Raw genomic sequence first — 22,441 nt, forward strand, 5'->3', positions numbered from 1 at the left:
GCCACTGGCACGCTTACCTGCTCAGGAGAACGGTGGTTTCGTTTCCTAATACTCTGTGAGCTTCTACTGGATGAGGCAGTGCCCTGCGTTTGTTCTCTTCCTCCTTCCTCTGTCACGGAAGACATTTGTCACTTCTTGAGCACTGTCTTTATCATAAATGTCTAGAGCACGGTTTTGTTTTGGGTAGGATGGCACAGGCGCGTGCGCGCGCAGCCCTCCCTGAACCTAGAGCATCTGTCTTGCAGCTGTTTCATGTGTTCTGGCTGCCGGAGGCCCCTGCCTTGCTCCTCCACCCTTTCATCTTGAGGCCGTTCAGGATACCAGCGACGTTGTCCTGGGCCACGATCCGTGACACGGGGAGCCGTGTGCACCGTATCATCCCTGCCACCTCCTTCCTTCTCCTTGAGAAGGGGGTGAATCCTTTCCCCTCTTCTCTGGCAGACACCTCAAGTCTACAGAAGAAAGTGTTTCTTACTAACAACTATACTTTGATCTTTATCCTCCTCCTTTCTCTTCTTACTTGTGCTCCTAGACCTTGGGGAGAATCTCTCCCTGACTTCCCTCTCTCTCCCTTTGTGACATTTGTGAGTCCCCAGCATAACCAGGATCCTGATGGAGAAGCAGAAGAGGGTCATGCTAGATCTTTAGAAAGAAATCACAGTGCCTCGGTATGGAGTGAAAATGAAGACTCAGAGTAACCGCTAGGTTCAGTCACCCTCTCATGTACTTAGAAAAGTGCCCGGCGTCCCCTTTAGAATCTCCCCAGACTTCTCATTTGCTTCTCTGTATGTATTTCTTGAACTGTGGTGTTGAGATGGTTTCATCCTTCAACATAATGTAGAATTTTTATTTTCATTAGTGACATGACATTATTATTTGTCCTAACTTTCATTCCAATTGTTCAGTATTTCAAATCAGATAGTTTTTGTTACGTTTTGTTTTTGTTTTGTGGGCCGAACCTTAATCACCATCATCCATGACATTGCTTCTATGGGAAATTTGTGTTTAGAATTCTCAACAGTCGACTTACAAACGTTTTGGAAAACATCCTGTTTGTAAGTTGAGGACTGCCTGTACTGTGTTATGGTTACACGTGTTACCATTTTCTTATGGAATCTGGCATTATAATTTAGGTGTAATTGAAAGTGTGACGATCTGGATAGAAAAATAACATCTCGTTGTTTTTCTGGTCATAGTTGCCCATTGTGCATCTTCACGACAAATCATCTCTCATTGGAAGAACTGCACACGACATGACTGTCCTGTTTGCCTCCCTTTGAAAAATGCCAGTGACAAGCGAAACCAACAAAGTAAGTGAGCATTGGGGGTAGAGAAGCTCGGAGATGAGAACAGCTACTTGGAAAGAGAGTGCGGGAGAAGAGGTAGGAAGCAGAGCAGTGATCTCGAGCCCAGAGGCTAGTGGTGAGCAGAGACACGGAGGTGGAGCTGCACTGAGACACCAGGGGGAAGCTGAGCTTAGCAAGAGATGGATTCTCAGTGTGCACAGGGCCACTTTGGGATATCGTCCCCACTCTTGTGCACGCGCGCACACACACACACACACACCCACCAGAATTGGCAGCAGCGGACCAGAGCAAAGGAGGAAAGTCGCTGTGACCGCAGAGCGGACGTGACAAGGCTTCCTATGTCTTGACAGACACTCAGTATCTGAGGATTGAATGTCACGTCACTATAATGGCAGTGACTTCCAAGGGGGCGGGGAAGTAGAGGGGACACTTACTTTGGAATTGAAACACCTTATCCTAAAGTAAGTTTGGCGAGGGCTGTGCTATGGAAGTGTCAGGCAGGCAGGGTCAGTATAAAATGCCACATGTAGACACTTGGGAGGTTTGCCGTCCTCCATGCAGAGGCGGTTCCCAGACCTGTTTGTGTAACTAATGATTGATTCAGCACAGATTGAGTGTTTGCCCCAGGACTGGCCGCATCCTGACCATTCCCATCGTTTCGTTGTCTTTCGAGCCATCTGTATAGCCCTTAGCTGGTCGGCGGAGCCGAGGCCCCTGCTCAGGAGGTCTGAGTGTGGCTCCCTGGGGGATCCCTGCCCTCGTGGGCATCAGAGCAGTGAAAGGATGAACATCTCTTCCAGTTTTAAGTCCTTTCCTGTCACTTCAGGGGTAAAACTGTGGTCTTAGGGTATGTCCCTCAGTTGGGACAGATAGGACGTGCCCTCCGGTGTCGTGTGACCCCTCTGGCTGGAGCTGCTCCCCGCGACCTCCAGCACCACACAGTCTTGCTCATCTTCCTCCATCTTGTCTGGGCCATCTTGTTTGTGGTTGCGTGTTCATTGCTCTCATCCTTCTTGATCATCTGCCTCGAGACCCCACTGCTGCCTGGAGAGCCTGTGCAGCTGTCTCTCTGTTCGTTTCCTTGGGGCCTGGGGCACGGCAGAAAGCATGCCCTGAGAGTGCTGGGGTGTTGCACCAGTGACGCCGGGGGTGTCCCTCCCAAGTGGGCAGCCGATTGTGGGTTCGTTGTCGTCCCTCCCTACAGAAGGACTCACACTGCGTTTCCTTTGAAAAGGCACTTTCCTAAATCAGTTTAATTTTTCTTTGACCACAGTTGGAATTAATACACAGTTTTCCAGGACCTCTCTTACATGAAGTGAAGTTCTAGGAATCTAGGTCTTTCAGAACCATGTATTTGGGAGAGTAGTTCTGTTGGTATAAGCTTGTTTTTCCTCATAGTTAGTGTAAAACTATTTTTTTTAACTAGTATATTATGGTTACGTTTTCTTGTGTTTCAGGACATGTTTCAGTAACAGGCTTTTTAAGTGCCAAAATATTCATTCCATGAATAATAAGTTAGGATTATATTCTGAATTTCTCATTTGGGGGTGTGGCTTTTCTGAGACCTTTTGTTTTTAGTATGTGTTGCCATGACAGTGTTAAACTTTGGTGATTTCTCTTTTTAAGAAACACTTATGTGGTTTTTGTTTTAAAAAAGAAAAGAAATACATGTGGGTTTTTTTTTTCTTCAACATCCTTATAACTGCCTGAATGTTGTGACAGTTGATCCAGTGCGTGCTCTGAAGTGGTAAACCACAGTGCTTCCACTAGTCATAATGTAAGGTGTCACCAGGGTGATTTTATAACGTCAAGTCACCGGGAATATTTAGATTAACTTTATACCAGGTTCTGGTAACTTTTTTGTAAAAGAAATGAAAGCACTTATGTAAGAAATGGTTAAATACTCCTCAAATTAGGTTTCGGCCCTGAGTGTGCTCTTCTGGCTCTCTCTCGCTCTGTGGTTTTCTGAGGGCAGGAGGTTGATGTGGTGAGTGAGAACGTTCCAGCAGTGTGCTTCTATAAGCGTTTGCTCTTCCTCCTCTCCCGAAGCAGACTGTGCTGGTGGTGTGTGCCCACGGGGGTTCGGCAGCAGGGAGAAAGTGTGGGTCCAGCCCTCCGACAGCTTCAAGTCAGGGGCCAGAGTCAGAAGATGTACACTGCAGCGAGGTGACAGTTGTGCCACAGGAAGGAACGAGCTGGAGGCGAGTCCTGGGGGAGGACCCGGAGGACCTGTGTGTGCTGGAGGCCAGGGCTTGATGGAGCCCCATTCCAGTACCGTAACGATGGAAGGACACTGCACACAGCACAGTGTCCGCACAACCTGTGCAAGCGAGGGGATTCGGGGAGGGAGGGAGGGTTTGTGGCGAGAGGTTGGGGCCCCTGGGGTTTTGCCGGGAGACTCCCAGTACCTGCCGAGGCTGTGCTTTCCTGGCAGGTTTCCTGCAGGTGCTCATACCCTCCACGGCCTCACTTCCTCCGTGGATGTCTCTGCTGAGAGACCCTACCGGTATCATCTGTGGAACTAAGCCACTCCATTGGTTACCTTTCTGGCCTGTGTTGAGATACTGTTCAATGTTTCTTTGTTTTCTTGAGATTGTGTTATCACTGATCTTGAGCTATCCCTCCCTTAGAGAGATAATCAGATTTTATTGAATAGTTAGGACTTTTCAAGGTATACACCTAATGTCAGTTCTGACATCTGACTTCCAGAAAATTCCAGTGCGCAGGGCTGTGTGGACACAAGACCTAATTCCCTATGTGAACCCCTGTTGCCTCATCAATGGGGTTCTTGCTACCAGGCTACACAGGCAGAAGTGCAGAAAGTCAAGCCCCATCTCAGAAGTCCTCGGTGATCAGTATGCACAGTACAGCTGAGATGCACAGCCTTGGAGGATGCCTTGAAGGGCTCGGTGTTTGTCCCAGAGCCCTTGAGACGTTTCGAGTCACTCTGGGGAAATCATGGGTTTCCCAGCTCAGAATCCCACAAGAACTGTCAAAATCTGTTCCGCGGGATCAGCCTCCTCCTGAGACCAAACACAGTCACTGCTCACAGCCGTCTTAGATGCGGGCTGAGCCCCGCAGCATGACAATGGGGAGTGTCTGAGTCAGTAGTCCTCTGGTCCGGCGCTTGAATACCTCCATGGGCTTGACCCTCACTACCTGGTCTGGCTGTCTGTTCCAATTTTAAGCACCTGTGATTGTGAAGTGCCTTCCTTCATGACGTGAGTCCAGATCTACCTCCTTAGAGCTTCTGCCCATGGAGCAGCCTGCTCCGGGGCACAGTAAGGGTTTGTTGAACAGGCCCTTGTTCCACCTGAGAGCCCTTCAGAGACTCTCAGATGCCTCTTCTGACGGCCTGTGCCTGGGATGCGGAGCAGAGGTTGCAGTGGAACTTGAATGGCTGTAGGGGTAGAGCTGTAGGCTTGTCTGCCCCTAATTTAAGTACCCAGCAGTCAGTGGTGATGTGTATCATCAAAGTAGCTTTTGCCTTGCTCGTCTGGGTCCCACAGTGTTGCCCCTCCTGAGTCGTTTGGCTTCTGAAGAAAACCTGTTGCACGCTTGTGTGTTCTAGCTCAGTGGTGGCTGTGCTGGAGGTCCAGCCCTGGGGCTTAGGTGTTCTTTCTTGTTCCTGCCCTGCACCGTGCACAGGAAGATGCTGGAGGGGCACTGGACCCCCTCTTTTGGTAGAACATGTGACTCTTGAAATTAGGTTGGTGAGTTCGAGCCCCATGTTGGGTGTAGAGATGGCTTGTAAAAAAAAAGGATGCTGGAAAGGAAGGTCGACCTGGTGCGCACAGAGGTGTGGGGGCCACTCTGCAGAGACGTCTGCAGGTCTGAGTTAATTCCAGCATGACTTTTTTCAGTAGAAATCTAAGCAGTGACTAGTTAGTCACTGCTTTGCCTGCTTCGTGGTAAATCTCCCACCATGCTGACAAAGCTTTGAAATTTAGTTTGTTCATTTTCATTGGATTTTCACCTCGAGTCCAGTTTTACTGAGAACATCTGGGGACTTGAATTTTCGCAATGTGCTCTGAACGCGGGACCTGTTAGTGTAGCGGTCTCCATTCTCTCAGGGGAAGGACATGAAAAGTGGCAGGTGGATCCTGAAAAGAGCCCACTAGAAAACTTGGCCTTTTATTTCCTAGGTCACGGGCTCCCGATTTAGCTGCAGCAGGAGGGTGGTGAGGCAGTGGAGATGTTGGGGGTATCTTGAAGATGGGCTGCTGGCGGGAATGCCACTGACCCACAGGGAGGAGAGCCACACTGATGGATTGAGACACTGTATGAGGGGATAGAGACTGGATACGAAATATAGCATTAAGCTCTAAGAAAGGAAAGAAGATGTAAAAATGGGAAAAAGAACAAGAGGTTTTAACATTTAAAGAGGTAAATGTCGATAATGTTTAAAACTGATGAATGCAGAAGGCCTCGTTCTCAGTGATGCCAGATAAATGAGCGTTGCTGCCTTTAGCACTCCTTGCTTTTGTTCAACCCCAAGGCCTGTGGTGTTGCATGCCGGGAGGGCCCTGGGAAGGCCGGTCGCTCTGCCACCTGCCACAGCTCCCTGAACTCGGCCGGGGCTTTCCAGGGCTGTGTCCATGGCACCATGCTTGGCCTGCCTTCAGGGAGTATACAGGGATGATGGGATGAGCATGGTTTTCTCCTTCCAGGGTCCAGAGCCGCTGTGACTTAGGGGATTATTAGGTTGATGTGTTCTCTCTCCCAGCCGCCCCTGTGCCCCGAGTGCAGACTTTGTGCTCCCGTCCTGGAACCTCTCAGAGTGCCCCGCACAGTCTGCATGCACTCCACCTGTGGACTGAGTGAGTGAGCGTGTGAGGTGGAAAAGGCGCAGAGAGAAGCAGAGGCCCAGTAGGCATTGTAGGAATGGCAGGAAGCCTTATTGCCACCCAGGAGGCGAAGAAGACTTCTAGGAGAAATGCAGAACAGAGTTTAAACAGAATCTCCTTTTACCTGATGACTCCTCTTTCAACCAGTCATCACCCCTACAGTAAACGTCTGCATTCCCTTACCCTGAGGTACCCAAAACTAGCATTTGTCATTTGGACTCAAATTGGACTATGCTTAAATGTCATAAACCTTTTTTACTTTTTTGTGCTTTGTTTTCCATGCCTCTGAATTGTTAGGATTGTCAAATACCAAATGCTTACTTGTCTCCTGATAGATAATGTGTTGTTTCATTTTTTTAATAAAAAAACACCATAATGTTTATATGTAGGAATTAAATGCTTTTAACACAAATACAAATACAGTGACCGTATCAGCAGCTTCCGTGGAGGCTCTGGCTTCCCCACAAATGGCCTTTGGCTTGGGAGTGGCATTCACCCTAAGGTGGGGCATTTTTCATGGAAAGGATGGCATTTGGGGCTGGGTGGATGAAAGTGGAATGTAGTAGGAAAAGTTGTTATTTCTTCACCCTGAAACAGAAGGCTACCTAGACACCTTCTTCCTTTAAATTCCTCTCCACAATTCATCACTGTGTGTAGCAAATATAGTCTGGGCCTGTTCTTTCTTAAACCAGTAGGTGATAGAAAAATAAACCATCCTACCATTATTTCTTTCTTTTTAACATCAGAGTGTTGTGTTTTGTTTTGTTTTTTAAGTAGGCTCCATGCCCAGTGTGGAGCCCAATGTGGAGCCCAATGCAGGCCTTGACCCTGAGATCAAGACCTGAGCTGAGATTCAAGATTCTGACGCTCAACCGACTGAGCAACCCAGGCACCCCTAACGTATCAGAGTTCTTTTAGAAAATCTGACCTGTCAGTTTTAGGAATACGGTGGGCACATGTTGAAAGTTTGGGGAGGGGGAGTATTAACTATTAGGGAAGATACTTTTAAAGATATCATACATGACTTAAGCTACACGCTTGTCATAAAGAGTAGCTTGGGAATTGCTTTTCATTTATAATAATGAGGTGCTTGGTGTGTGTAATTGTGTCTAATGAGCGTTAATGAGTTTGAGATCTGAATATCCTTATTAGAAAAGTTAATAGTATGGAATGTGTAATTACCAAGATTTTTTTTTACACCTTTAGCTTTAATTAAAATACTCTGATAAGTATGTGAGTTGTTTACATTATAGTTGCATGGTTGAATGTGAGAATATTATCGTTACACGTAATTGTCAGAATATGAAAGGAAAGCTTTGTGAGAGTGCTTAATGTGTCAAAGATCATATGTTATAGTATCAGTTTTATAAGCTACTGTTTATAACATGACTAAAATTTGGGGAAGTTGGAAAGAAGGGAAATCTTAAGAATAAGAATAAATAGTAGAACATAAAGCTTTTGCCTTATGATGCGTGCTCACCAAATGAGGACATTTGGATGGTTGGACAGAGGGATGAATTGAACTTGAAGTGACCAAGGAGATACAGATTTGGGGCCATCTCTGTTAAGTTTGAAGTGCTTGGGAATGGGGTTCTTTATGTTGCTCCAAATTTTCCTTCGGTCTTTTGGGATTGGCCCTGGTAGATGGTGGAGTACCAGGAGGGAGAGGGAGTGCCTGCAAGCCATATCAGTAGGCCAGGTAGTGGGCGTGGATGGCTGCGTGAGGCTGTGCCAGTTCCTGAATCTCAGTGGTACTGAGGTGACGCCTGGATAAATGAAAATCCATGCAGAATCTCCAAGCCTCGTTCCATCCATTAATTTTAGCTAGATCAGTCAGTCAGGTACAGTATTTCTTGAGCAGCTTTAGATAGCCAGACAGCTTAGCATGGGCCTTCCTGCATAGGAAACTGTAGGAAAGAAAGGTTTGGTGTTAATGCCATTGTACATATAAGTTTTGAGGAATTGAAATTTTGTCGTTAGAAAGATTGAAGTCCTAGACTTATTAATTAATAAGTAACAAAACTGACCAACTAGGTGTCACCTCTGCCCCTTCTTTAATCCTCTGTACCTGTGCAGGTGAGCAGTGAAGGACCCCAGGGAAAGTGGCAGCCAAAGGGGGGCCCCCTTAGTTCATGTCAGTGATGGCAGTTGCTCCCCCAAATCAGAACACTTTCTTTTGTCACGTGTGTGCCACTCCCCTGAAACAGAGTTCTGAGTCTCTAGATTTCATACATAATTTTCATTAAGTGAGCTCTGATTTTGTGATCTGTTGGTTGTAAGATCAAAGCTTGAATTTCCTTCAGGTTTTTGCTCCTCAAGTGCTGCTATACAGAATAGGTGACGACCTCAGGCTCCTTTTCTCTGCACAGCTCCATTCTCAATAGCCTTGTTCTGTTGCCTTATGACATACGTAGATAGTCTGCTGATGAAATTGTACTGGCTTCTCAGTAGCTTGTCAATCATTTGTGGGCTTCTCCCTTTTACTTAACTTTTTCGTTTGTCTGTCTGTTTGTTGTTTTAGCCATCCTGGGGTCTCCAGCTAGTGGGATTCAGAACACAATTGGTTCTGTTGGCACAGGCCAGCAGAATGCCGCATCTTTAAGTAACCCAAATCCCATAGACCCCAGCTCCATGCAGCGCGCGTACGCTGCTCTTGGACTCCCCTACCTGAACCAGCCCCAGACGCAGCTGCAGCCTCAGGTTCCCGGCCAGCAACCAGCACAGCCTCAGACTCACCAGCAGATGAGGACTCTCAACCCCCTGGGTAGGTGAAGGAATGCTTGAGAACTTGTTTGTTCAATGCAGCAGTGGGAATGACAAGTCTTTCTGGAACCCAAGGCAGTTTACCGTTAACTGTTTTTGCTTTAAATTCAAATTAATATATATATAAATTATGATGAAGGTATCTTTTAAGTGCTTGAAGTAAAGAACTTCCAGGAAAAGGCTACCATGTCTATTCAAGGAAGATGTTCCAGGTTTGAGAAAAGAGAAGCATTTATAAAGGAACCAACATGAGGTCGCTATGCCGCTCCTGTCTGGACAGTTTTCAGAAGGGGCATTTCACATGACTCAGAATGTGGGATCTCACAAGTTAGAATTACGACTGTCCCACTTGTAGACCACTGCTCTGCTGGAGAACTCGTAGGTGGCCTGCCAGTTCCTGGCATGTCTTGGTCACGGGCTAAGCCACAGCTGGAGGCGAGCAGCCGGACAGGAGCGGCCTAGCAAGGAGTCTCCGCACATGCTTCCTGCCTCAACCTTGTCCCGGGCACAGGGCTTCCTGCTGTCATCTGAGCTCATCATTAGCCAGGGTTTGCTCATTCGCTCACACATCTCCATAGTTTCTGCCATCTCTGCATATTGTGTTTTTATTGTTTTTCTTTTAAATTGACACAATGCTCTTAAAGTGAGCCCCGCAGGCAGTTAAGTGAAGTCAAGGTGGTTGTGCTAGTTTGGTTGTTTTCCTAATAAAGTATGTCTTTTAACCTTAAAAATGACCCTTTTAAGATTGACGAATTAAAAACATCTCATTCATTGCTTTTTGGACAAAACTGCCCTAATGTGTATCTAACTTCTAGTGGCCTTGCAACTGGGTTGGAGCCCTCAGACCTGAGTTGTAAGGTGGACTCTTACTCCTGTTTGAGGGTATAATTTGGGACAAGACTATTAACCTCTCTCAGTCTAAGCTTTTTCTTACTTTAAAATGAATATTCTGCCCCTGAAACAAATAATACATAATACGTTAATTTAAAATATTTTTTTAATTTTTAAAAATAAAAAATAAAATGAATACACAGATGTTTTCACTTGCAAGTAATTTCTATGATTTTATTTTCTGATATGAAAAGAAAAGGTGACACAAATCTTTGTGGCAGGTCAGTTTAGTTGTTTAGGGCACGGTATTAATGAAGCCAGAATAAAAGTCTGAAGCTTACAAGCAGATCACTTGTCCTTTTTTGCACAGCCACAGAGTCCACTTATGATACCAGATAGCCTCCGCAGAAATGCTTGATTTTGGTTACAAAATGCAGTGAGAAGGAGTCTTGCAACTGAATTTGTACAAGTTGATTACAATTATTGAAAATAATAGCTTGCAGAGTTCCTACCATAGTGGCTATTATTATAACTCCTAAGAATCACTTATGTGGTGACTTGTTTACGTTATCAGTACTTTGAAGTGTATATTATATTTAGGACTTGGTTGATTTCTTTCTGTCTTTAAAGGAAATAACCCAATGAACATTCCAGCAGGAGGAATAACAACAGATCAGCAGCCACCAAACTTGATTTCAGAATCAGCTCTTCCAACTTCCCTTGGGGCCACAAAGTAAGACTCGTGTTTGAATCAGCTCCTATCTGAGTGATGGTCGCACATGAAAGTGGGTTGGGAATCACAAAACTGTGATAGTTTCTTAAATGTGTGACAGCGAAGATAGTATGGAGGGGGGTGCTTTTTTTAAATTATCATTATTATTATTATAACCATAGAGCTGATAATAAATTAAACACGGTTTCGGTTTTGTTGTATATACATCACTTGGCTGTCCTGAGTTTTTAAAAGTCAAGTGTGGTTGAAAAACCTCATTTAAATGAAGCGCATTTGCATCACTTGTAATGAGTATTCTTGTTCTTCCCCTAGCCCACTGATGAACGATGGCTCAAGCCCTGCAAACATTGGGACCCTCAGCACTATACCTACAGCGGCCCCTCCTTCCAGCACCGGCGTTCGGAAAGGATGGCACGAACACGTCACTCAGGACCTGCGGAGCCATCTAGTGCATAAACTGTACGTGCCTGCCTCACCTTCATTCACATATGATGGAAACATTTTGTGGCTGACAGCAGTGTGACAGTTTTGTAGTTTCACTGATGTCTGATTTAATTCCTAAGTGGTCCCCTGGGTCTCAGGTGACAGTGCTCTAGCAGCTGAAGAGGGTCACACACTTGTTCAGAGAGCCACAGCCACTGCAGGCAGGCCAGAGAATCCTAGTTGGGGGTGGGGGGTGTCAGAGCATCCATGGCTCTGCCCTGCCTGGGACATGAACTGTCATCCATGTCACAGAGGTCAAGATTTCTAGTGTGGCCAGACCTCTTGTCCTTTGAGCTCTGACATGCAACAGGGAGCTGGTGTTAGCTCAAAAGCTTTGCCTTGTTTTATAGCTGAAGATTGTAATCGTGGAGGCCCCTGAGAGCTGGGGGAGTTTGGGCCTGGGGAATACAGAGGGCAGGATAGTGCACATACAGTATGTTAACAGGAAGTCAGCAGTTAACTCTTCCGAGCTACTGAGGTAAATTGAAGGGGAAATTAGATGAGCTTAATTCCCTTAGAGTGTTTTTTTCCTTCATCTTTTTAGTGAAAACTATCTATGATAAATAGTTTAAAGATTAGGAGTTCCAGGGGGCACCTGGGTGGCTCAGTCAGTTAAGTGTCCAACTCCTGATTTTGGCTCAGGGCATGATCTCAGGGTCAAGGGATCGAGCCCTGCATCGAGCCCCATGCTCAGTGGGGGAGCCTGCTTAAGATTCTCTCCCTCTGCCTCTCCCCCCACCTCCCCGCTCACACCCTCTCTCTCTCTCCTTCTCAAATAAATAAATCTTAAAGAATTAGGAGTTTGAAATTGTATTATTCTTGAGATGACCTAGCACGTTCTGTAAATAGCAAAATATTGGTGTGTTTGACGTATAGATAAATTGACAGGTCAGTATTGTTTCCAGAAAGTGATTTCATTTGTGTGTTCACATACTGGGCGAGAGAGATTTGGCATTTCTCTCAGCAGTATGTTGCCCCCCATAAGTAGATGGTCTCATTTCTCTCTCTCCATGTCATCATGTATAAACTAGCAAGACACTGATGGTGTCTCAAAAGTCTGTTGACAGGGGCGCCTGGGTGGCTCAGTCGTTGGGCGTCTGCCTTCGGCTCAGGTCATGATCCCAGGGTGCTGAGATCGAGCCCCGCATCGGGCTCCCTGCTCCGCGGGAAGCCTGCTTCTCCCTCTCCCACTCCCCCTGCTTGTGTTCCCTCTCTCACTGTGTCTCTCTCTGTCAGATAAATAAAATCTTAAAAAAAAAAAAAAAAGTGTTGACAGAACATGTTGTCCTTGCAGCGTCCAAGCCATCTTTCCAACCCCTGACCCGGCAGCCCTGAAGGATCGCCGCATGGAGAACCTGGTGGCTTACGCTAAGAAAGTGGAGGGGGATATGTATGAGTCTGCCAACAGCAGGGTAGGTTGCCATCCATGTTCCAGCCGCATGACACCCACAGTCGAAAGAATGGCATCTGTCTGGAAATGGGGAAATCTGTTAGGTAGACTCATCACCTCGAGGACACTGACCAGAGAGACTTCCCGGATAAGACAGCAGACTCCTGCACAACTCTCTTGATTGATGACACATGTCCACTACGGTGGTGAATGAGCATGTAAAATTGTGTTTTATCCATGGATGGACTTTACAGAGGGCGCTGTTTCTAATGCTCGTACTGTGTTACTACTGCCAGTGTCGAATATCCAGGAAGTGATTGGACTGCGGAATGAAATGTAATGTGCATTTAGCGCCCCTTGCCTGATAAGTCCTATAATGTCACTAGGCGTTCAACAAGAAGTTGGGCCTTGGGTTTATTGGTTAGAAGTGCTGGATGCTGGGGCACCGGGCTGGTTCAGCTGGTAGAGCATGCGACTCTTGATCTTGGGGTCATGAGTTCAAGCGCCCTGTTGGGCCTAGAGCTTACTTAAAACAAAAAACAACAGAACAGAAGTGCTAATACTTACCTTTGCCAACATACTTAATGTAAAAGTTCATTCATTTGCTAAAACATGTAAAACAGATTGGGTTGGGTTCCCCCCCTTCCCCTGCACAGCTTTGGCTGCTTAATATTGAATGTTATTGCTTTTTAGGATGAATACTATCACTTACTGGCAGAAAAAATCTACAAGATACAAAAAGAACTAGAAGAAAAGCGGAGGTCACGTTTGCACAAACAAGGCATCTTGGGTAACCAGCCCTCCCTGCCGGCTCCCGGGGCGCAGCCCCCAGGGATTCCGCAGACACAGCCTGTGAGGCCTCCAAGTAAGGACTCCACCTCCTTCTGCCAGCCCTCAGTCTGACGGCTTGTTTTCTCCTCTGGGTTTGGGGTGTGTTTCTAAGCCTAGAGAACTGTGTTCTCAGGGAGCCCGCACTTTGGAAGCTGTGTGGTTGCGGCCGTGGCCTTCCGCACCGGTCTGTTTCTGGAGAGGCCTCGGGAGGGTGTGCAGGCGGCCGAATGCTCAGTGTCTTCGCACCTACTCACGGGTTTTCCCTTTAAGTTTGATGTTCTGAAGGTAAAATTCCTTGTTCCCAAATGAAGGATTATTTTAAATAAGCAGGTTTTTTCTGCCATTGCAGACGGACCCATGCCCTTGCCGGTGAACCGCGTGCAGGTGTCCCAAGGTATTGAACCGTTGTTGTGAATCATGTTTTGGTTTAACACTCAACAGCCGCAAAGCTGATCCGTTGATCCTCTTCTGTCTGCATCTCTTTGTAGCTTCTCGTTAGTCCCTCCCCTCCTTCTGCTGGTGGTCGGAATTTACTTCCACAGGCAGTGTGCTTATCTGTGATATTTGCAAGTTAAAAGACCATAGGAAAGCTCTCCCAGGACATCAGAAGCAGGGTTTAGCTTTTTTTTTTTTTTTTAAGATTTTATTTATTTGACAGAGAGACACACGGTGAGAAAGGGAACACAAGCAGGGGAAGTGGAAGAGGGAGAAGCAGGCTTCCTACCGAGCAGGGAGCCCCTCGATCCCAGGACCCTGAGATCATGACCTGAGCCGAAGGCAGACCCTTAACGACTGAGCCACCCAGGCGCCCCAGCCTTTTTTTTTTTTTTTAATGGACAGGAAGGGATATTACTCTTTGGAAGAGTTTCCTCGAAAAGCCTCATTGGTGGGGGCAGGAAACCTGCCGGAAAACTGTGGAGGAGAGCGTTAAGCCGGACTGAAGAGGGTTTGTGCTCCTCCTCAGGTTGGGTTGTGCTGGCAGCGGCCTGAACCACTTTTAAAGGCTCTTTCTCAAGTTGAGATTCTATGGTGTCTGTGGTTGAAACACTCATTGGAGTTTGGGAGAGGAGCATTTCAAGGCTTTTACGGCTCTTGTCACATAGAGACTTGAACAACGGGATGTTTTTACAGGTTGTGAAATAAGGTGGTGACATTATCCAGGAGATTCCAAAGCAAGGCCTTGCTGCTGTGGGCAGAGTAGTACGAGAGGGGAGAAAGGGTCATTTTAAAAGTTGTGGTAGTCTTGGGGTTGTGAGTTTGAGCCCCACATCGGGTGTAGAGATTACTTTCAAAAGGTAAATAAAAAAATTTTTAAAAAGTTGTGGTAATCTTAATTGCATACTGAAGAGACATGGTAGGTCAACTGATGTTTGGGAGAAACTTGAGGGCCTTGTTTTGATGGACAGACTAGATATGAGAGTGAAGGAAGTCAGGAAAATGGAGCCTTGAGAATGTAGCTGAATGCTGCGTGGGGGATGACGTGGAAGATGGGGCTGATTTGGGATGTGAGGAGGGCTGTTGAGCAGGGTATTGAAGGAGTTTTCTAGCAAAACCCTCATAGCTCCCTTATCAGCACATTTCCGTCTGTGAAGAGGGGCTCTTTGTGGTGCTGTTTCTCAGTACTGCCTTTTTCTCTTATATAAAATCCTCAGGGAGAGGGGGAAGCTTATAGCCTTCCTAGAAAGTCCTCCTGGGCCCGTGCAGGCACTGGTTTGTTTTAGGTGACGTTTCTAGGTGTCCTTGAAGGTAATGCTGAGGGAGGCACATGTTCTCCGAGACCTTCTCACGTGTGTGCCAGTGTTAAGACGGCACCTCAAGGATTGTTAGATTCCCAGCGTCAGTCCTAAGACTTGCTTGAACCAACATTGATGTGTAGAGCTTTACATGTAGGTGTGGAGTTTACAGAGTATGGTGGGAAGTGAGGAAGAATGAGACACCGTGGTCCGGAGACGCGTAGCAGCCAGTGAGGTGTCTTTGATCGTGTGACATTCCTGTGGGCTGTGGACACCCCTGGGAAGGGGAAGATAGCCATGGGAGGGGGAGCTTGCCAGTCTGGAGAGAGGAGGCTGCGATTGAGAATTGCTCACCCTTGGGCACTTTCTAAACACTTTACATGCTCGCAAAATTAAAACCATAGTTTGAGTCTTATTTCAGTTTCTAACAATAAATGTAAACCCAGCCGAAGAGCCAGGAGGCCTGGGATGATGGGGCAGGCCTTCCTGCAGGAGAGGAAAAGGGAGCCATGTGCTCTGGAAGGTTTTGGGGAGGTTGTCTCAGATGGGTGCCCTGGCCTTAGCCAAGACCTCCTCCATGGAGGGTAGGAGCGCCTTCCTGGTGCCACCTCGTTCATTGGTGGTTGACCTGACTTTCTCCCTTCGTCTCCTCATGCTGCCCTGCCCCCACCCCACCAAACCACTCTCACCACCGCCACATTGGTGCCATTTTTCTGTATTTGAAAAGTGTTACATGGCCATCTTTTCTGATTTCCTGGGTGATTTCTGTTGTATGTCTTGTGTATGTATTCCAATTTATTTTGCATAGAGTTTGGCGAGCTGTAGCTCTGTTTTCCTGTGGGTGCTTTTTCTAATGAATCATTGTGGGTGCATTTACAGGGATGAATTCATTTACCCCGATGTCCTTGGGGAATGTACAGTTGCCACAAGCTCCCATGGGACCGCGTGCAGCATCCCCCATGAACCACTCTGTCCCGATGAACAGCATGGGCTCCGTTCCAGGGGTAAGTGCTTCTGTTTGCCTGAGCCGTGCTGAGAGGGCCTTGCTCGAATAAGGAAAATTCTCTATGCAGTGAAATTGAGATTGTGCTTGTTTCTCTGGATTTAGTTATGTTTTATTTACTTCATATCTCTCTCCCTCTCTCTTTGGTCTTCCTGACTACAGATGAGAATTATATGACCATTGTTTATTTTTATTGGGATGTTAAATTCATAGGGACTTGTGACTTTGTGAGAAGACACAAGTTCTGAGGTTGGAGTAGGCAGTCTCAGATATGTCTCCGAGAGATGCTTGACAGCGTCCCTTGACTCCTGGAGCTTACTCTCCTGAGGCTGCTTTCTTAACATGTCATAGAAGTCGTGAAAGGCATATTTTGAACTTTAAAGTATAGCATGCTATTGATCTCTCTTCAGAGATGAATTTGAAACTGGCTTCTTGGAGACCTTATATGAGAAAGCACGCAAAGTGCCTGGGAGCTGGAAGGTCTTAGTGGTGGTTCTCTTGCCACAGGGAAGGGAGGGTTCAGAGAGTTCTATCTTGAAGACTCTGGTCCTCATCCTCCGATCTCTTGATGATGCTTGTTTTTTAGATGGCCATTTCTCCTTCCCGAATGCCTCAGCCTCCGAACATGATGGGCGCTCACACCAACAACATTATGGCCCAGGCGCCTGCGCAGAACCAGTTCCTGCCACAGAACCAGTTCCAGTCCTCCAGTGGGGCGATGAGTGTAAACAGTGTGGGCATGGGGCAGCCGGCGACCCAGACAGGCGTGCCACAGGTACTGCGCTCCCGGGTCAGGGCTCCAGCTTCCTCCTGATTAGAATTCCAGAATACACATCTCATTATTACAGATGAGCATCTCTTGATTTTTTACCCCCATTTTGTTGTTATTTTTACCTTCTTCAGAATTACTCTTATCATCTCTGGGCCAACTTCATACGAAAGTGGAATGGATTGTGGTTTTTTGGTTCATAGGCTTTGTGTTTTGGGTTTTTGGGTTTTAGTGGTCATTTTCTTGGTTTTTATTTGTGTGTTTTAAATTCACATGTGATCCTGAGAGACCTTGAATATTAGAGAGTGAGGACAGGCCCCATGAACTCGGCTGGTGACTTGGTTGGTGTGTCCTGTTGCCCGTCTCTCTGGGCATCCTGGGTGAAGTCCGCTAACTGGATCGATTGAGTAGTTCTCTTCTTGTCAAATTTGTTTTTAACGATGCTGTTTAAAGCTGAGGAGAACTATTTTCCATTCATTTTAGTGCCTTTTTCCCCCTTTTGAGAACTGATAATTGTCGGGCATGGAGTTGCTGCTGTATACACATATGCATGTGTTTAGAACAGGCTGGATCTTCCCCTGGAAGACAGTATTCCTGTTCTCAGTTTTTACATGAAGTAATGTTGAAAAAAGTCATTGACTGTGCTCGATTTACTCACTCAATATTTACTAATTCTTCATTTCTGTAACACGCCATTGTTCTGGAACAGCAGACTTGTTCCTGTAAATGCTTCCGACTCTTTGAACTACTCGGTCTCACTGTTGTGGAGCTGCCAGGGGCATAGTCGTTCACACGTAATTGAAGGGGTGTGGCTGTGTTCCAGACTTTCCTACAGGGACAGGCAGCTAGCTGGACTGGGCCCTAACCCCTGTTCTAGAGCAATGATTTGGAATCGCTTTTTTAAGAAGTCCATGGATAATTGCGAAGCCTGTCCCCATTTGGGAATCACTTTATTGAAACATTTCAGTGTTTCAATAACTCATTTCTTGAAAAAAAGAGAAACACCTTTTTCAGTGGTCTAAGCGGGTAGATGTTTTGGAGCATGAAGCTAGTAAGCTGAGTGGATATGTGTTAGTTTAAGACAGAGGTTTCAACAGTTCTGTAAATCACAGGATGAGAAACATTCCACTGCATTAACTTTACTGGAAAGTGCATGTTGTTATAAGTGTACAGCTGGGTGAAGTTTTACAAATGACACATGCCCTTGAAATGAGCAGACCTCACCAAGAAACCATGGTTAGATTTTCATGCGTTTAATTCTTTAAATCTGTTGCCACGTTTTCACTTGGGGAAATAATTTTAACATCCTCTGTTCTACCTGTTAGGGACAGGTGCCTGGTGCCGCTCTTCCTAACCCTCTGAACATGCTTGGGCCCCAGGCCGGCCAGCTTCCCTGTCCACCAGTGACACAGTCACCGTTGCACCAGACGCCACCTCCTGCTTCCACAGCTGCTGGCATGCCATCTCTCCAGCACCCGACGGCGCCTGGGATGACTCCTCCTCAGCCAGCAGCCCCCACCCAGCCATCGACTCCCGTGTCGTCTTCCGGGCAGACTCCCACCCCGACTCCAGGCTCCGTGCCCAGTGCTAGCCAAACCCAGAGCACCCCTACGGTCCAGGCAGCGGCCCAGGCCCAGGTGACCCCGCAGCCTCAGACCCCAGTCCAGCCCCCATCTGTGGCCACCCCTCAGTCATCACAGCAGCAGCCGACACCTGTGCACACCCAGCCTCCTGGCACACCGGTGAGCCCCGCAGTCTGTCTTTGGGCTGAGACTCCTGATCGAGAACTTCTCCATAAAAAAAATCCTGTCACAAAGTTGCCTTAGTGTCTTGACACAAGCCCAGAGTATCTGTCCCGTAATCAAACCATAGGAGCTGTATTTTGTCCCTGACATTGGCTCCAAAGGCCATGTTTGTGTTTGGCAGGATGTGACTTAAGATTATCTTCTCTCATTAAACGAGTTTTTAGAAATTAGCAGTTATAAAGAAATCATACGTGGGTCCTCTGTCTGTACATAGGAGCCGTGTGTTCCCCCTTATCTGTCCTAGGTGGGTGTCCTCTGGTGTTAGTAGTTTTTCTCTTAACATTCTGAGGATATGGTAAACAAGTCTCGTTCCTAATTGTATGTGCTTTGACTTTGCCTGTCAGCCTTGTTTTCAGACCTGGAGCCTATTCTTCTCACGACAAAATGGCAGACCCAGGTTAGCGCTTTCTGTGGCTCATGTCTGCCCAGTCCTCTGTGGACCTGCTTGCTGGCCATGCCCAGCTGTAGGCTGCCCACTCGCCACCCCCACACACACCCCTGCCCCATTTGCCACTGAAATCTTCACATCTGTTTTCATATCATCCTGACTTAGACACCACCCTTCCCCCTGAAATACGTTAACTTTATTCTTAGGAACTGAGGATATTTATTTATAAAATATCAAAATCTTAACAACACCCCCAAGATAACATTACCTTATGTATTTCTCTACAGGAAGTATGTTTATTATTTATCCTTATTTTATATTTCTTATTTTTAAATAAGATTCCTTTGTAATTTTATATTCCCTTTTGTTTACTTGAATTAGAACTCTGTGAGGCAGGGGTGCCTGGGTGGCTCAGTCGGTTGAGCATCCAACTTGGTTTCGGCTCAGGTCGTGATCTCGGGGTCTTCGGGCTCTGAGCTCGGCACAGAGTCTCCTTGTCCCTCTCCCTCCCCCTTTTACCCCTCCCCTGACTCATGAATGCCCTTGGGCTCGCTCGCACTCTAAAATGGATAAATAAAATCTTTAAAAAAAAAAATTATGAGGAAGGCTTTGAAAATTGAGAGTTCTTGTGGTGGTTCCTTACCTTGATGTTTGCTTACTCCACCACCACTGCCACCGCCCCTGCCCCTGCAGTTATAACAGGCTAATTACACATTCTTCATGTAGGCACTTCATCCCCCTTCTACATGTACACTTCTATATCTACAGTTCAGCATTTTACAATAAACTGTAATGACCTTATTGGAAGGAATTAATTTTAAAATAGGCGGTTCTGTGACTTAGAAACTTCCAGAAAATAGTCTTATATCAAAATGTGAAAAGCCCTGCTCTTCCATCTCTACATTCTTGGTAGGAAGTTCTTTGTGTTTCTATATGATGTTGACTTCCTCTGGGACTCCTGTTTTAAGTTTTCTGTTCTTTAGCTCTCTCAAATAGGGCTGTCTGTTAGTTTAGTATTGAAAAATGTTAACACGAAACTGTGTATTGGGTGAACAATAGAGTTTAACAGCATTTCTGTTGTCTTAGTAATGGAGATAAATAATTTTGGTTTCTCCACAGCTTTCCCAGGCAGCCGCCAGCATCGATAACAGGGTCCCCACTCCTTCCTCGGTGGCCAGTGCTGAAACCAACTCTCAGCAGCCAGGACCCGATGTACCAATGCTGGAAGTGAAGACAGAGGTCAAGACTGAGGATGTTGAGCCCGATGCCAGTGACTCCAAGGGGGAGCCTGGGTCTGCGGTAAGTGCCATTCCAGGGTGTGAGCAGATGTGCAACACGCAGAAATGTCACTCAAGTGTGCTAAGGGGAAACATCACGGGTCCTCCATGGATGACACTACTTTTTGCTTTAATACCCTGTTTGATTATGGGTTCAGAGAGGATAGAGGTTAAAAATAGAGTGGTTATTTTTAGGTATTAGGTATGGGTTTTACTTTATTTTGCTAGAAATAAGAGTACTGGTTTATATTTTAAATGACTGAATCATCCAGTGACTTTTCACTGCCATTCTTCATTCATACATAGTTCTGCAGCGTTGGGCTGCACAAGGGTGTGCTCGTTCACTAACCTGTGGCAAAAGTTGAAAACTGGATCCAGCCCCATGGACATGTTTTGTTCGACCCACACAGTATTTTTAAAAATGAGGAATTACAAATAAAATGCTGAATTTCTGGCTTTTCTATGAAAATGAGAAGCTCTGTCAACATTGCGCTTGCATTCCTGTGGCAGCAGTCTGGGTGGGAGCCTCAGCCGGGGCTTGGTCTCTCCAGTTTGCCCGAGTCCCCATTCCTCCCTGCTGGCTCACACAGCTCCTGCTGCGTCAGTGACTTCACCCGCCTGGCTGTCTGAGCAATTTGGTTTTTTCCCCAATTTTCAAGGAGGTTCTTGTTCCAAACTAGGAGGACCTATATGTGAAACTACTGAGCAGGTGGTGGGGTGTGTGGATGCAGTGTCTTGTAAGCACTCAAGCATGTAAATTTTTTGAATCAGGATTCTGATTGCAGTGGTGCTGTATTAAGGCAACTCACCCGGCCCCAGATGCTCCATTCATCCCTGGGGGAGAGGAAAGGATGGTAAATACAGCTCTGAGTAGGGGACGGTTTGACGAGCCCAGATAGATGGTTGAGAGACTTCCAGAGAGGCTGAGTTAGAATGAAGTTCTTTGCTATTCATACATCGTTGTCTCTAATTCTGTTTTTCTCAAGATGATGGAGGAGGATCTACAGGGATCTTCTCAAGTGAAAGAAGAAACAGACACAACAGAACAGAAATCAGAACCGATGGAAGTGGATGAGAAGAAACCGGAAGTCAAAGTAGAAGCTAAAGAGGAAGAAGAGAACAACGCTAATGGGGCCGCCTCTCAGTCAACATCTCCTTCACAGCCACGCAAGAAAAGTAGGCCTTGTTTCCTTGAACTTTTCAACTGTGCTGCCTTCCCATCATGTTGTGATTGCACACTGCGGGTTAAAAACTAAAGCTTTTATCTTTGCTGCCTGCCATTCCCCAAGTTTTACCTTTTCAGAAATGGTGACAGTGAGCGAGATTCCAGCCCAAGGGCCCGCAGGGTTTATGGTAGGAATGAGAAACAAGTCACGTCTCTGAGGGGCAGCCCAGGAGCACATCTCTCCTCTGAGCTGTCACTGGCTGTGGGGCCAGGGTAGAGGTTGCATCTGAGTCCTTGTGCCTGCCAAGAAGCTTGGGCTTTCTTTACTCAACAAGCTGTGGACAAGCACGATAGATTTGAGCAGGAGATTGCCCGAAAGCCATGTGAGGGAAGTTACCACCATGGCAGAACATGTGTGCACTGTTACAGATGGGAGACTGTGTGCCCAGAATAAGTGCGCTGTGCGGTAGGGCCCAGTGGCCTCGTGGGGTGATAAGTGAAGATGCTCTGGGCTCTGAGATGTGCTGGCTGAGCCAGCCTCACAGAGGGAGTCGGAGGGAACCCATTGGAGGTCCACCGTAAGGAGGTCAACAGGGTGTCAGAACGTTGTTAGGTGACCCTTGCAAATGGGGGATGTGGCTCAGAAGTTAAGGGCTGCTTGTGGCACATTTGAGAAAGACAGCAGAGAACTGTGAGAGGTTGATATTGTATAGTTTTGCCACTGGGAGGGAGAACCTACAGAAGCTTTCAAGTTTTTGGTCTAAGATCTGTTTATGCTCCTAAAAATTGAGGACCCTGGAGTTACTGTTCGTATGGATTATCTGTCACTATTTACTCTATTAGAAATTTTAAAAACATGCATTTAACAAATCTGTTACATGGCATCCACGAATAACACATTTTTATGAAAAATAAGTTTCCCACAACAAACATACTTAGAGTAGTGACAGTGTTTCGTGTACAGTTTTGCGACTCAGAGATTTCGGCGGACGTGGCTGGACTCTCCTGCTGCCGCTGCTGGCTCTGTTGTGCTGTGTTGTTCGGTGCATGCCCTGCCCCACGCAGATAGCTGGTTGATGAAAGCTTTTTCAGATAATTGTGGGTGTTCTTTTTTTA

General features: G+C 46.5%; 1 protein-coding gene across 4 annotated transcripts in view; it reads left to right on the top strand.

Moving 5' to 3' along the window:
* Positions 1 to 22,441, top strand: part of CREBBP (CREB binding protein) — a 121,165-nt gene that overhangs the window by 71,093 nt on the left and 27,631 nt on the right. For 3 of the 4 annotated variants that reach the window (XM_025859064.2, XM_073899597.1, XM_073899599.1), the window contains 12 exons: positions 1,197 to 1,310; positions 8,676 to 8,918; positions 10,379 to 10,481; positions 10,794 to 10,940; positions 12,259 to 12,376; positions 13,048 to 13,219; positions 13,535 to 13,579; positions 15,798 to 15,922; positions 16,508 to 16,696; positions 18,016 to 18,432; positions 20,003 to 20,182; positions 21,147 to 21,336. In XM_025859064.2, the coding sequence (XP_025714849.1) occupies positions 1,197 to 1,310; positions 8,676 to 8,918; positions 10,379 to 10,481; positions 10,794 to 10,940; positions 12,259 to 12,376; positions 13,048 to 13,219; positions 13,535 to 13,579; positions 15,798 to 15,922; positions 16,508 to 16,696; positions 18,016 to 18,432; positions 20,003 to 20,182; positions 21,147 to 21,336 (2,043 nt within the window). The remainder of the gene's footprint in view (positions 1 to 1,196; positions 1,311 to 8,675; positions 8,919 to 10,378; positions 10,482 to 10,793; positions 10,941 to 12,258; positions 12,377 to 13,047; positions 13,220 to 13,534; positions 13,580 to 15,797; positions 15,923 to 16,507; positions 16,697 to 18,015; positions 18,433 to 20,002; positions 20,183 to 21,146; positions 21,337 to 22,441) is intronic. The other variant, XM_025859065.2, reaches the window with a different exon arrangement.

Source organism: Callorhinus ursinus, unplaced genomic scaffold, assembly GCF_003265705.2.
Source record: "Callorhinus ursinus isolate GAN/ISIS: 27379988/994484 unplaced genomic scaffold, GSC_fseal_2.0 scaffold13, whole genome shotgun sequence".
Classification (NCBI taxonomy): Eukaryota; Metazoa; Chordata; class Mammalia; order Carnivora; family Otariidae; genus Callorhinus; species Callorhinus ursinus.